Source organism: Calidris pugnax, unplaced genomic scaffold (assembly GCF_001431845.1).
Source record: "Calidris pugnax isolate Ruff unplaced genomic scaffold, ASM143184v1 scaffold181, whole genome shotgun sequence".
Lineage (NCBI taxonomy): Eukaryota > Metazoa > Chordata > Aves > Charadriiformes > Scolopacidae > Calidris > Calidris pugnax.
This window is the reverse complement of record NW_015090976.1, coordinates 1,293,955-1,308,047: the sequence shown is the minus strand read 5'-3', so window position 1 is coordinate 1,308,047 and position 14,093 is coordinate 1,293,955. Positions and strand designations below refer to the sequence as shown.

The window sequence follows — 14,093 nt, the reverse complement described above, 5'->3', positions numbered from 1 at the left end:
TTGCTTGCATTTTAAAATACCTTTACACTTACTTTCAGGATCTCCCCTCGACATGTTGGGGGACAGTTACTTATGAATATTCAGCAAGTCATGAGGTCACTCTCCTTCACTTTGCTTGGAAAGCCTCTCCTTCGCTGTAACAAAATGTTAATAATGTGAATATTGTCTCACTGTTCCTCCACACCCTCCCCTCCTTCTTTGCTCCCAGCCTCTTTCTGTCTATATCCATCTGCTGTCCTTTGTATTTTAATCTAAATTATATCAAATCCAGGGCAGATACCTTCCGGCTGTTTGCATGTTACTTGCCACAGAAGGCTCCAGCTCGAAGCCTGGTAGTCCCAGATGGTACTGTAATGCAAACACTAAAGATAATCTCCTAATTCCCCATGGCATCAGCCCTAAACCCCACATGCAGAATACACTCCTCGTTCTCAGCACTGATCAGGCTTTTCTGTCAAGAGAAATGCACTGAGTTGACAAGGACTCTACAGCATTTTTATGCCCTTTCCTGAATCTACACTTTGCATATTGAGTGGCAGGAAAGGGTGGCTATCTGCAAATTTACATATACATACAGAGACACACACAGATACACATGCACATATTGTCATGGCAATTTACTGCTCCAGACCAGATATTCAGTATCTGCATCACTGCAGACCTTTCTCTATTACAGTGTAGCACGAATCCCTACAAAGGTATATCTATTACGTGCATGTCTGACCTGGACAGGCTGGAGAGGTGGGCCCAGGTGAACCTCATGAGGTTCAACAAGAGCAAATGCAAGGTTCTGCACCTGGGCCGGAACAATCCTCGCCACCAATACAAACTAGGGGGTGAGGGATTGGAAAGCAGCCCTGAGGAAAGGGACTTGGGGGTGCTGGTGGAGGAGAAGCTGGACATGAGCAGGCAGTGGGCAGCTGCAGCCCAGAAGGCCAATCCCATCCTGGGCTGCATCAAAAGCTGCGTTGCCAGCAGGTCCAGAGAGGGGATTCTGCCACTTTGCTCTGCTCTGGTGAGACCTCACCTGGAGTATTGTGTGCAGGTCTGGAGCCCTCAATATAAGAAGGACATGGACCTGATGGAGAGGGTCCAGAGGAGGGCCACAAGGATGATCAGGGGGATGGAGCACCTCTGCTACGAGGACAGGCTGAGGGAGCTGGGGTTGTTCAGCCTGGAGAAGAGGAGGCTCCGGGGAGACCTAATAGCAGCCTTCCAGTACCTGAAGGGGCCTACAGGAAGGCTGGGGAGAACCTGTTTAGAAAGGCCTGTAGTGACAGGACGAGGGGCAATGGCTTCAAGCTGGAGGGGAACAGATTTAGACTGGAGATGAGGAGAGGGTTCTTCACTGTGAGGGTGGTGGAGCACTGGAACAGGTTGCCCAGGGAGGTGGTTGAGGCCCCTTCCCTGGAGATATTCAAGGAGAGGCTCGACGAGGCCCTGGGCAACCTGGTCTAGTTGGGGGTGTCCCTGCTGACTGCGGGGGGGTCGGACTAGATGGCCTTTGGAGGTCCCTTCCGGCCTGGGCAATTCTATGATTCTATGAATGGAAACTGCTGAGTCCTGAAACTAGCCCTCAACGGTACACCTCTACATCCATGGTGAAAATCCATTCAACATATTGCTTTACTAACAGTAAATTGTGACTAATCTTGCATGGATAGATTTAGTCACCCTTATTCACCCATTGAAAAATTAGATTTGGTCTTAGACAGGACTACTCACTTTCGGCTTCCTTTACAGCCAATGGAGAAATAGTTCTCACCTGAACAACAGCCATTGTAAAATAGGGGTCCTAAAACAGATGAGATAAACTGTTCTTAATGCCGAGGGCCTCCGTTGAAAAAGATTAGACACCTCATTTTAGATGAATAAAGTTAAATGATTGACCATTGAGATTAACCATTTCTGGGATTATTGTTAGCCTCGTTTTTTCTCGCCACTAAAGATGTATGAGATTCTGTGCCAGTATTTCAGTACCGTTCCTGAATGTCATGGTGTGAGGGTTGCCTGTGGGGAGATTGTGACTTTTTGTTTACCACTCCATGGCTAAGCTTTATAGATTGTTATCAAACCTGCCTTCTCAGTCAGTTTACTTTATTTTTTTAATCCTGGCAGAGTCTTTTAATTATATGTTATCCCTGGAGCTCAGTAAACCTTCATATCCCTAATACTCTTACAACAAGTTCAACAATCTAACAAGTACTTAATTTTGATCCCTTGTAAAGAATTATGTCACCTTCTTTCTATGTGAAAACAACTGTAAAGTTTTTTTTCCCAAAGTTTTATACTGATTTTTCTGGATGGTTATACTAGAAAACATAGGTCACCTCAACATTTCTGCCCACAGTTTAATATCTATAAATGTTGAATATCAGGACTGTAAAAATGTTCATAATGGATAATAATTTAATACTTCTTTGCTTGGTGATAACAGATTTAAACACATCATTTCGTAACTTAATGGTCTTTGTAGGTAGAGACTGAGACAAAGCACACAGAATGTCCTCATTTATTCTGGTATATTGCCAGTGTCTTCATAGATGAATTCACAGGCTGCAGTACTAAGCAAGGAGGTAAAAGTCATTAAGGACAATATGGCTTTGGAGCTGGATATCAAGCAGGTTGAATGTGCACCATCCTGCATTAGAGAATTTAACTTTTCTGTGAAATAATTTATTGTAAAATTAATCAGAAAGAAAGAGCCATTTTTTTGGAAGGCAGGTCTATAAGCAATGGTTCTTTGATTAAATGGTAAACAAAACATTGATAAAAACTATGAAATTGCAGTATTATGACAAAGATATTCCTTAAAACAATCTGTGTGTTAGGAAAAATATTATTGATAAGTGGAGAGCTATATAGCTTATTGTTTGCTTTTCTTGAAATTGTTCATAACTGGCTGTTTGGTCATCCCTTACCATGCTGGAGCAAATGGAAGATGATTACAGTGACAAACTCATTTGCAACCTCTAAAATTCCAGGAATGTTTATTTCCACTAATAATGAGCTGGAATGAGCTTGCCATCAGGCTTTTCTGCACCAATTACATATAAAAGCTCATTTTCCATTGAAAATTCAAATCAATATTTGCATATTTAAGAACAAGATGCATGAAAGCTTGGAAATTAATGAGCAGGTTGGCCGAAAACATAGCTACAATATAATAGCAAAGAAATAAATTCTCTAGCAGAATGAATGTCTTCTCTGAAGCAAACTAAAATGCACTGTAACAATTTTTTAGTAGCTCACTGTACTCAGCGGTTTTAGGAGAATTTAAAAAGAGACTGATTCCACGACACTGTTTTAAATAAATATTTAATCCTTGTCAATAACTGCAGACCTTTTTTCTCTGTAGGAATTCTCAACAGAGAAAAACTCTGCACTGATTCTTTTATTTATTACCACATGTAGTTTGTCTGTTGCTATAGCCCAATGTTTCAATTTTGTGGTTTTTCTTTTAGCAGTGTTTCGTATGTCTGACATTATTACCTTATTAAGGTTTTGAAACTTCTCATGAGAAGCGTTTACCAAACTGGCAACATTCTAACTTTCTGTTTCCTTATATAACCTGTACTGTATGCAACTGCCAAATCAAATTACACAAACAAATATTTTGGTTGTAAGTATCAATTGAAGAGTAAGTTAAATAATAAATAAAAATAGGCACTTTTTGCCAGTCTGTAGTGACATCATAAATTCATTGCTCATCCGGCATGAAGCTGCCATACCAGCCTTATAAGGAACATGTACTTTGAGAGTTATTTTCCAAATGACGGCAAGAATAATGAAAAATCAGAAATTCTTTTGCAAAAAAGAACAATATTGATTTTAATTATCATTGGACTGTTGTTTCCAGAAAGCATGATTGCTAATCAGATCAACATTAAATTGAATATCAAAGTTGCCTTCCCTGTGCATTCAAACCTTCTACTATTAGCATAATTCTAATTATTAATTATTTATATTGCAGTAGTACCCAAGATTCCTAATCAAAATCTGGCATAAACACAGATAAACAGAGTGTTATTTCATAGGAAACTTCGGTAAGTTTTGTGAAGAATGAATAATCATAGAATCATAGAGTGATTGACGTTGGAAGGGACCTTAAAGATCATTGAGTTCCAACCCCCCTGCCCTGGGCAGGGACACCTCCCACCAGACCAGGTTGCTCCAAGCCCCATCCAGCCTGGCCTTGAACCCCTCCAGGGATGGGGCAGCCACAGCTTCTCTGGGCAACCTGTTCCAGGGTCTCACCACCCTCACAGTAAAGAATTGCTTCCAAATTTCTAGTCTAACTCTAGCCTCTATCAATTTAAAACTGTTCCCCCTCGTCCTATTGCTCCAATCCCTGAAAAAGAGTCCCTCCCCATCTCTCCTGTAGCTCCTTTCAGATACTGGATGGCTGCTCTAAGGTCTCCCTGGAGCCTTCTCTTCTCCAGGCTGAATGACCCCAGCTCTCTCAGCCTGTGCTCACAGGAGAGGTGCTCCATCCCCCTGATCATCTTCATGGTCCTCCGCTGGACCTGTTCCTTGTGTTGAGGACTCCATAGCTGGACACAGTACTCCAGGTGAGGTCTGGTTGAATAATGACTATAGAAACTTGTTCCTGTACTTTTTACAATGACATACAGTGACTTTTTAGGTCTTTCTCTAGTCACAAATTTGTGCCCAAATGCTGTCAGCTAAAGTTCAGTCCAGCCTATCAGTCTTCCTTTTTTTTTTTTTTTTGCAAAGACTACCATTGGCATGTCTTGGATTAAAATTATAATTGCAAATATCTACATTAAACTGAAAAGCCTTTAAAAATTTGGATTATGTGGCAGATGGAAAATGTTTTTGTTGGCAAAGAACATTTTCAGGAATAAGTAAGTGAAGGTTTATTTGGTCCATGCATAGAGTAAATTTCAGTGCAATTTGCCATAACAGACATGTGATATGATAATTATTACTATCTTCACTGAATTATTCTAAAAGAAAAAGAATAGATTTCATTAGCTTTTTCAATGCTAATTCTATAATGCCATTTTTTAAAGACATCACCAAAGAAAAAGTGAAAAAGTTATCCAAGTTAGGAAGATCCCTTGGAAAAGAGACCTTCCCATTAATTTTATACAGTCCTTCCAGTAACTGTGGGAGAAACAAACATATTGTTGCAACTTCATAGCCATAGACTAAGATTGCGTCTGATAGCCAGATGCTGTCATTTTTTGGCACAGAGCATATAAGCATTTCACAAATCACAGTTCCCTCTTGCTCACAAAACTTAACATGTGCAAAACTGTAATTGTAGGTATAATACATGCATGAAGAAGAAAGAATCAAAATAGCAGCTAAGAACACAGTGTGAAGTATTTCTGAAATAGAAAAAGAAGATATTCCCCATTTAGAAGACTCTTCAGCTTTTTAGTTTACTAAACTTTTTTGTTTAGGGGACATGGTCATTACTCCACTTCTTTAATATTAGACGTGTATTAATTCTAAGGATACACCATATATACTCTCTCATCTGATATTGCTGATCACTCTATGATTGAATTCAAATGCATTCTTCTCTGAGTTGAAGTGAAAAGGCTGATCTTGTCTCACCTATATAACGAAGAAACTGATTGTACTGTTAGACCACAAACCATGATTTTAATAGGTTATCATTTTAGTTTAAGGTTAAAGTTCAAACTCAGGACATATAGCAAAAGTTTCTTTTTCATTGAGGGTAAAATTTGTGAGTGGATCCAATACTCTGTTTATAACTGGTTTTTCAACTAGTGACAAGTGAGACTTCAAAATATCAAAAAAGAAATAAAAAGTCTCCCTCCCAAAGAATTATGCAAGGAGTGACCAAAATATATTACTGAAAGGTCAAAGCATACAGGGCAAGAAAAGAAATATATAAATGGACTCATTAATTTCCTGTCATACTGCTCAGTTCCTGTGAAACCTTAGTTGATGATACTATTAGAAACAATATGTTTATGTTACATTGCCTGTAAAAGTTAAACGTATTAATTTGCATACTGGGGAATTAATAATAACTGAAAATATAGTATTACTGTAATTATTAAAAATATAATTAGTTCATGATTGAGTGTGTACCAAAATAATAAATACTTAATTATGTAAAAATACAAAGAATTTACAAAAAAAACCCCAAATTGTAACAAAACATTAAACACTCTTATCTAAGTTTTTTTTTTTGGCATAAAAATTCCTGTATTAACTGTCACTAGCATATGAAGAGTGATTAGCAGAGTACACTAAGCAACCCAGCATTAATTGTACATTGCACTTGTCATAAAAATTTACTATTTAATACACATGTAACATCACATTTTTCATGCCTCTACAGAATTCATAAGACCCGTAATGATTTCTTTAACCCACAATATGAACTGAAAATTTCCTCATTTCTTTTCCAGTCATTGCCAAAAGCAGTCCAACTGGGTGGTTTTTTGTGCATGGAATCTCAGGTTTTGAAAATGAAACGTAAGATCAGAGGTAAGAACCATCACCCAGTGGATAGGGACAAGAAGCGAAAGAAGAACTGCTAATGTTCTGGAAATGTCCTCCTGCAAAAAAACTAAAGCAACTTAACATTGTGGCATCAGGAACCTGATGTACTATCTGGGCAATTCAAGAGATTTGCACTACCTACTTACAGGAGATTTCCTTGTCTTATGAGGGTCTCTAGGATGGTCAAGATCTGGTTCTGAGTCTTTGAGGTTTTCAATACCAGGCTCAACAAACTCTGAACAACCTGGTCTGAGGTCACAGCTGACCCTGATTGAGCAGGGGTTGGGCTAGAGACCTCCTGAGGTCTCTTCTGTCTTGAATTATCCTGTGGTCTTCTGATCCTGTGATGTCAGACTTCATATGCACAAATTAGAAACAATATGATACTTATCCAATATAAAACTCCTCAAAACTCATCTGAATAACTGGATCCTATATATCATGCTTAGACTTGCTTAGCTGCCACTTCAGGGTATCTTGGGCTTTTTTTCTTTGCCTAACAGCTGCAGCATTAAGCATTATGTACACTTTAATATTATCTGGCACTTTTATATGTTCAATGAGACATTATTCTAAATACAAAAGATGATTAAACTTCAAAGGAAATTATTTACAAGAGGAGCAAATGTAGGTAGACATATATGGGGTAAATAAAAGAAAGCTTATATCACTTAGAAGCATGGGCTGTATGGATAATATGGATCTTTGTCTTCTTTATGGCCTACATAAAGTTAAGTTTGTGTGGGTGTCTTAGTTGTGTATTTGCATATACTGACATTTTAGATTTTTTAACTGCTGGTGTTATATAATAATTTGTTTGTATGTAATTTAAACTACATTCCTATATCCCTTTTCCTTCTAGTTTTAATATATGTATTTTAGCTCTTCTATTTAAATATCCCTTTTCCTTCTAGTTTTAATATATGGATTTTAGCTCTTCTATTATTTTCAAAGAGAAGTAAGAAGTCATTTTGTTGGTATTGGTTTAAGCATTTGCTGCCTAACAGAAGGCTGCAAGAGGCCAACACGCATTGGGTACGATTGTGAAATTCTTACACATGGCATCTGTCTCAGCTGTAAACCTTATGAGTCTGGTACAGCAGAGACTGCTAAAAAGGAGATCATTGGCTGCTCAGCGCTGCTGTCAAAGGAGTACAGTGCACGGTACGGTAATGATCACAGATTGCAGTGATTGTGGTAGAACAAGAAACTTTCGGAAGATTCTATTTATTCAAATGCTTTAACAAGAGCAGTCTGAATGAGCCAAAACACAGATGTTTTCTCCTAAATGGATTTCTGTGTTCCTGTTTTTAATAGATTTTTGTTTAGAAAGTCCTGACAAGAAGGGTGGTAATGACTTTTGTACAGAAGTTATCTCTATGCTTTTGTGTGATAAAGCCACAAACAATTTATTCAATTTATCTCAACTGAAAATAAAATTCAGTATTCTGTCAATAACTCTTCCTTCATGATCTCACTTTTCAGCAAGATTATTTTGAAAGTGGCTTTAAAAATATGTATTCATGTAATGTAAAACTAACTTTATGAGATGTAAAGTAACTGTAAATGTTAATGTAAAACTAGATACAACAGGTTCAACTTCTTAGGAAACAGAGGAAGAGGGACAGTTCTAAATCCATATAACATTTGGGTTTGTATTTTGAACACTTCTAATTTATTAGAATATAATATGAAACATTACTTAATGTATCTCAACTGCAAATTACATTGAGGGTTCAGAGCTGACAAATACCTCTACATGAGTTTCTATGTGGTAAAGAAAAAAAAAACATTTTTTTTTTAGTATGAAAGGGAGAAAGCTATCAAGAAAGAATAGATAATACTTTTCCTTTTTATGTTTTCCGCGTCCATGTATGTAAAAAATTGTCTTTAGCTAAGAAATGTTTCGTTGACATGCTTTCCTAATAATCTTGACAAAAGTTTGATCAACAAAGCCACTATATTAAATTTATCATTTCCTCTAATCAGAGCTGTAGCAAGGGAAGCACGATGGGTTCCCACCACAAACATATTGATAGGAGGACCACACCAGCCCTCCTTCCAGCTAAGACCAAAGACTTTTAGCAATAAATGGGCTAGGCCTGGTGGTTTAAAAAGGACACATAGATTACAGTTTAGTGTTTAGATTAAGGATTGATAAAGGAACAGATAGTATTTTCTAATCTCACTTCCGTTAAATTCATGGTCATCATATTTGTTTAAGGGAAATACATGTTGACTGTATTTGGCTTCTCTGCATCACTATATATATAAATTTTAAATATAATCAAAATGTATGTTTAAGGGAAATACATGTTGACTGTATTTTAAATATAATCAAAATGTGATTTTTGATACTTACAGGATATATAACTTTGAAAAAATATATTTCATTCAAAATGTATTGTTTGAACATCATAGGCCTTCGATCAACAGATGGCCTTTTACCCTGTATGTATTGTTTGAACATCATAGGCCTTCGATGGCCTTTTACCCTGTTTTTTATCTTCCTTTTATTACTCTGTATTTTATACTCCCATGTTTATTGGTTAATTTTTATGTACCCTTTCTTCCACTTTCTCCCCATTGCTTTTCACTGACAATAGCTGTCCTCTATATTGCCACTGAGCTGCAATAGACTTTTAGGAAAATATGTCCTTTTCATTAAGGCAATGCAGCTTTCTATGTATTCCATACATGCTTTCTCATATCCACTTCTATTCAAAATTTTCTGTGTACATTTTTGCTGTTACTCAGAATTTTCTCTTAATTTTCTTTGAGTTTTACACATTGGCTTTTCTGAAGCACTAAATATACATCTATCTGGTTGGAACTATCCTTATTTTCCTCTTCTGAGCATAATCATATCACCAGTGTCTAGGCCACTACTAAGTTCCAGTGAAGGAATTAATTAATTTTTACTTATGAGAGCACTATACCAAAATGAACTTTAAGAATGTAACAGTGAAATGCACTCATATCCTATTTTGTAAGGCTAGAAAGAAAAGCAGCATTTCTTGCTTGCCTCCCTAAAAATAAAATAAATCAACCTACTCATAATAAAATGTGGTCCAAGGATGAACACTGAGTGTCCACAGAATACTGTGTATATTCTACCTATTTTTAGTTGAATATTATTCGTCAAAAATATTTTTTAGAAAATGTTGCTATTTTCAATGAATAATTTATTCAATTTTGTTACTATCTTAGACCAGCTTTAATTATAACCTGCAGTACAGCGCTGAAGCAAAGAGAGATGAAAAAGATAAGCCCAACTATTGCTAGGATATCTAGAGACTTAGGGCATTAAATATCATCAGTCTAAGCTGAATTTAAAATCCTGCTGTTTTCAACTTGCATATATTCTCTCTTATTACTGCTTCTAAGTTCTTTTGGTTTAGCCTCTGTCTACTTTTTTCTCCTGCCTCCCTTCTTTCTATCATTTTTTGCCTCCATTTCTCTACCCATTGTTTTTTAAATGTCCATTCTGTCTTTCCTGTCTCTTTTGTACTTTGCCACTAGTTTACCTCTGTCAACCAGCTCATTTATTGGTATAGAATAAGGGTAGTCCAGCAGATCTCTTGAGAGTGAATGATTCCTTCATAACACACTTCTAAATTTATAAATTTTTCTCTGCTGTTTCAGCTCAGTGGAGTAAATCTACACTAAAACATTTCTAGGAGCCATTTTATTTCCTCATAGGTTTCTGGTAAATATTTACAGTTCTATGACCACTGTATTTTAATAGGTCCCACATGAAACTATCATCTGCTCTTGCCTAATCTTTAACTCAGGCAAGAAAAATGTCATGATAAATTTGCTGAATTTGTTTGGCAACATCCACAAATCCAAATTCACAAAGGAGAGAAAGAAACATGAATCAATACAGACCTATTCACCAATCTTAAAGCAAGCTATCAAGACAATTATGCTGAACTAAGTAAGCATAGAAACTTCCATCCAAGTCAAGCAGTAATCTATATAACTGCTGACATATTGGAATTGCAAAACAGCTTAGATGGTAGGTACAGTATTAGAAATCATTAAAAATTACAGTTAAATCTCTCCATTGCTCAGAGTGCTGCTATATGGACTTCTGTGCAATCTACTAGTGCTGATGTGAGCCATTTTCCTGTAGCTACCCAAAAAGGGAAAGCAGATGACAAGAGTTTGGGCACTAAGTAGAGTGTTTGGAAAATATTCATATTTGAAAGGTTCTCAATAAGTGGACAGGTTGCTAATATCAAAAAAACCTTGGACTCAATGATTTGCATGGGACAGAATTTGTAAAGTGAGCTGGGTTTGTACTGTTCATACTGGATTGTCCTTATGCAGAAACAGTATAGGAGGACTTGGGTGGAATTCATTAACAGCTGGGGTTCCTGGGCAGTATAAGAATGCAAATAATAATAATAATAATAATAATAATAATAATAATAATAATAGTAGTAGTTATATAAAAGCTAGACAGCCCAAAGGATGTTCTCTGGTGGTTCCAGGGGAAAATCAGAGGTTATTATTCTGAAGCCTCTATCTCCGATTAGAACACTTAAACATAGATGCAACAAAACACTATTCTTTTGCAGCAGAATTTCTTTTACTATTCTGCTGCAGCAGCAACAGGACACGGTTCACCAGGCTCTAACTTCTGTGATTTAATACAGTGGAACTGGTAAGAACAAAGGTCATACTCAGGGATCTGTTTCACGCTTAAAGTCTGCTAATAATGTAGCATATGACAGTGTGTCTCAAAGAAAAGTTTCATTGACTAAAATAAGACAAATATTTAATTCCCCCTTGGTCAATTAAATAATTAATTGCAAGAACAGTGAGCATAAGCTCATGTACGCATAAATATATATATTTATATGTATATATTGTGTGACAGGCACAGCATCTGTCTTCTGCACTACTTAACGTCATAAAAGATTTAAGTAACACAAGGTATATAACTAGCCCTCTTTGTGAAAATGTTGTTCAACACTACCAACTCAGACTACCCCAAATATTACAGATACTTTTAGTTATAGAAAAATATATTTTAAAATCCCCTGCATTTCCATTTACAGTCCTGAAAACCTTACCTACTGACATAATACATTATCAGCATATGTCTACTTCTTCATCAACAATTTTTAGACAATAAAGGTAAGTACTAATGTTCTCTGCAAACTGCACCCCATTTTAGCAAATCTCTACAGAAAAGCAAGAAATGAAATGATTTTAAATGAAACGGAAATGATTTTTAAAATAGAAATGTGTTATTTTAGGTAGCTATTTTCCACATACCTTCCTAATTTCTAGCTAATAGGAAAGGTTAACTCATTGTTAGGTAAGTGATCCTTTAGAAAACTTTCTGAGAACACATCATAACAGGTTGCCTGTTGTCATTATGACATGTATTCTGCAGTAGAGTATTATCTAGTTCAATACAACAGCATGGTTTGGTGTCACAGGTGGACTTGAATCACAGATAAAATCATCAATACTGTGTTAAAGGATTCTCAATAATAATTTATTGTATAGTATATTGCTTCAACATAGAAAGACAAGTATTCTTGTCCACTCAAGCATTTTTTTTATGTGCAACCAGCATAATTTTTAAAGAATATCATTGAAAAAGTAATTAGGATCCACCCCACACACGTTCAACAATTATTTAGCAATGTTTCCTTCAGTTAAATGGTATTATCTTTAAAATTATTAGCAATTTATTGGACTTCTCAATAACATGTAGAAAAATAACAGTACCTTGAACACCTTTTTTTCCAAAAATAAATAAATGAAGCATAAAGACCTAAATATTAAGCATCCTTCAGCTGTACAGCTGTAGTTGAGAGCACAAGACAGTATCAAATCCACTTTAAGAGCTGAATTATGAGATCTCAGGTAAGGTTTTGAATCATATTCAAGTACCTGTATCATCTGTTAGGAAAACTGCGGTGCAGGCATGTAGCCTTTAAACAGAAAGTAAAAATCACAGCTGAAGAGCAGGACAGAAAGGTATAACAGACATTTTTCTGGCTCCCTCACCAACTGGCTGTTGAATTTTCTAGGTAGATTAAGTCGTGGAAGATTAAGACAGAAGCCAGGCAAGAGAAAGCAAAATACAGCACTCCATTTACAATAATTTATTATGTAAAACCAGAAAAGCTGATTGGCAAAGCAATCATCTTAGAAATGTCCCTGAAGACTATAAATATAACACTATTATATTTTTTACTGGAGCTGTGTGATGACAACCCATTACCTCAATCAAAATAAAGACAGGAGGGCCATCAGAATGATAAAGCTGTTCTAATGAAATGCAGGCAAAGATTAAAAAAAATTAAAAGTGACAACTAAAATCCATTAAAGGACAGCCTTTAGCTACTGTAATCAAAGGATTATTGCTTACCTTGTCAATTAACAGCTGTGTGTTTATTTTTTCATGCAACACAAAAGACTATGACAAGTGTCAAAAAATTATTAGTAAGAGGCCTTTATTTTTAATTTATTTGGCTTGTGCAAGTACGTTGCAAGACACCTAAATAAATCATGTACAAAACTTTAGAAGGCGTAACGCACACAATTAACCAGTGTTTTGTGCTATTATTGCTCTTCAAACAGTCTTACTGGAGAAAATAATTACAAATTGCCAGAGTATTAATCAATGCCTTTAACTTGTGTCTAACATTAGAAACCAGCTAACATTACAGCACCACACCTGTAATTAGATGAACAGCTGAGATGCTTAAACTTCTACTAATGCTGCATTTCTGAAACAAGGAAAATAGTCTGTACTATTCTGCACAGACTAAGAGTCAAAATTCAGATGCAATAACATGTCAAATGCATCCATTTCTACTTACCTGGATAAAACAAGAGTAATCACAAGCAAAACATCACCCAAATCCACATCTGTGCTATCTTAATAAATGTCAGGACACTTTGTTCTCCCAGTACTTATCATCCCTGTATGTTAGGGAGGTTTATGAATGTCAAGAACTAATTGAGGGGGAATTCTCAGGGAAGCAAGGAGGGGAGCCAACAGGACTGCCACCATGGACTTCCAGAGGGCAGACTTCGGTCTTTTCAAGAGTCTGCTTGACAGAGTCCCTTGGGAGGCAGCCCAGAAGGGAAAAGGAGTCCAGGAAGGCTGGAAGTCAAGGAGGAAGTCTTAAAAGCACAGGAGCAGGCTGTCCCTGTGCACTGTAAAGCAAGCCAATGGGGAAAAAGACCAGCCTGGCTGAACAAAGAGGTATGGTAACAACTTGTCTTAAAAGCACAGGAGCAGGCTGTCCCTGCGCGCTGTAAAGCAAGCTGTCGGGGGAAAAGACTGAACAAAGAGGTATGGTCACAACTTGGAAAAAAGGAGAGTTTATGGCATTTGGAAAAAGGAGCAGGCCACTCAGGAAGATTACAAAGGTGTTGTAAGGCTATGCAGGGAAGACTAAAAAGGCCAAAGCCCAACTAGAACTTAATCTGGCCTTGCATGTTAAAAAAAATATCTCTACACTCTCAGGTAGAGAATGTATTCATTTACGAGATATTTGAAAGTGTGGAAAAGATGGATGGGCCATCAAAGGTATAAATATAGAAAG

General features: G+C 36.7%; 1 protein-coding gene across 1 annotated transcript in view; it reads right to left on the bottom strand.

Moving 5' to 3' along the window:
• ZNF804B (zinc finger protein 804B) overlaps positions 1-54 on the bottom strand; it is a 66,850-nt gene extending 66,796 nt beyond the window's left edge. Inside the window, exon 1 of the mRNA XM_014952948.1 lies at positions 33-54. Coding sequence (XP_014808434.1) covers positions 33-54 — 22 coding nt within the window. The remainder of the gene's footprint in view (positions 1-32) is intronic.
• Between the last annotated feature and the right edge of the window lie 14,039 nt (positions 55-14,093).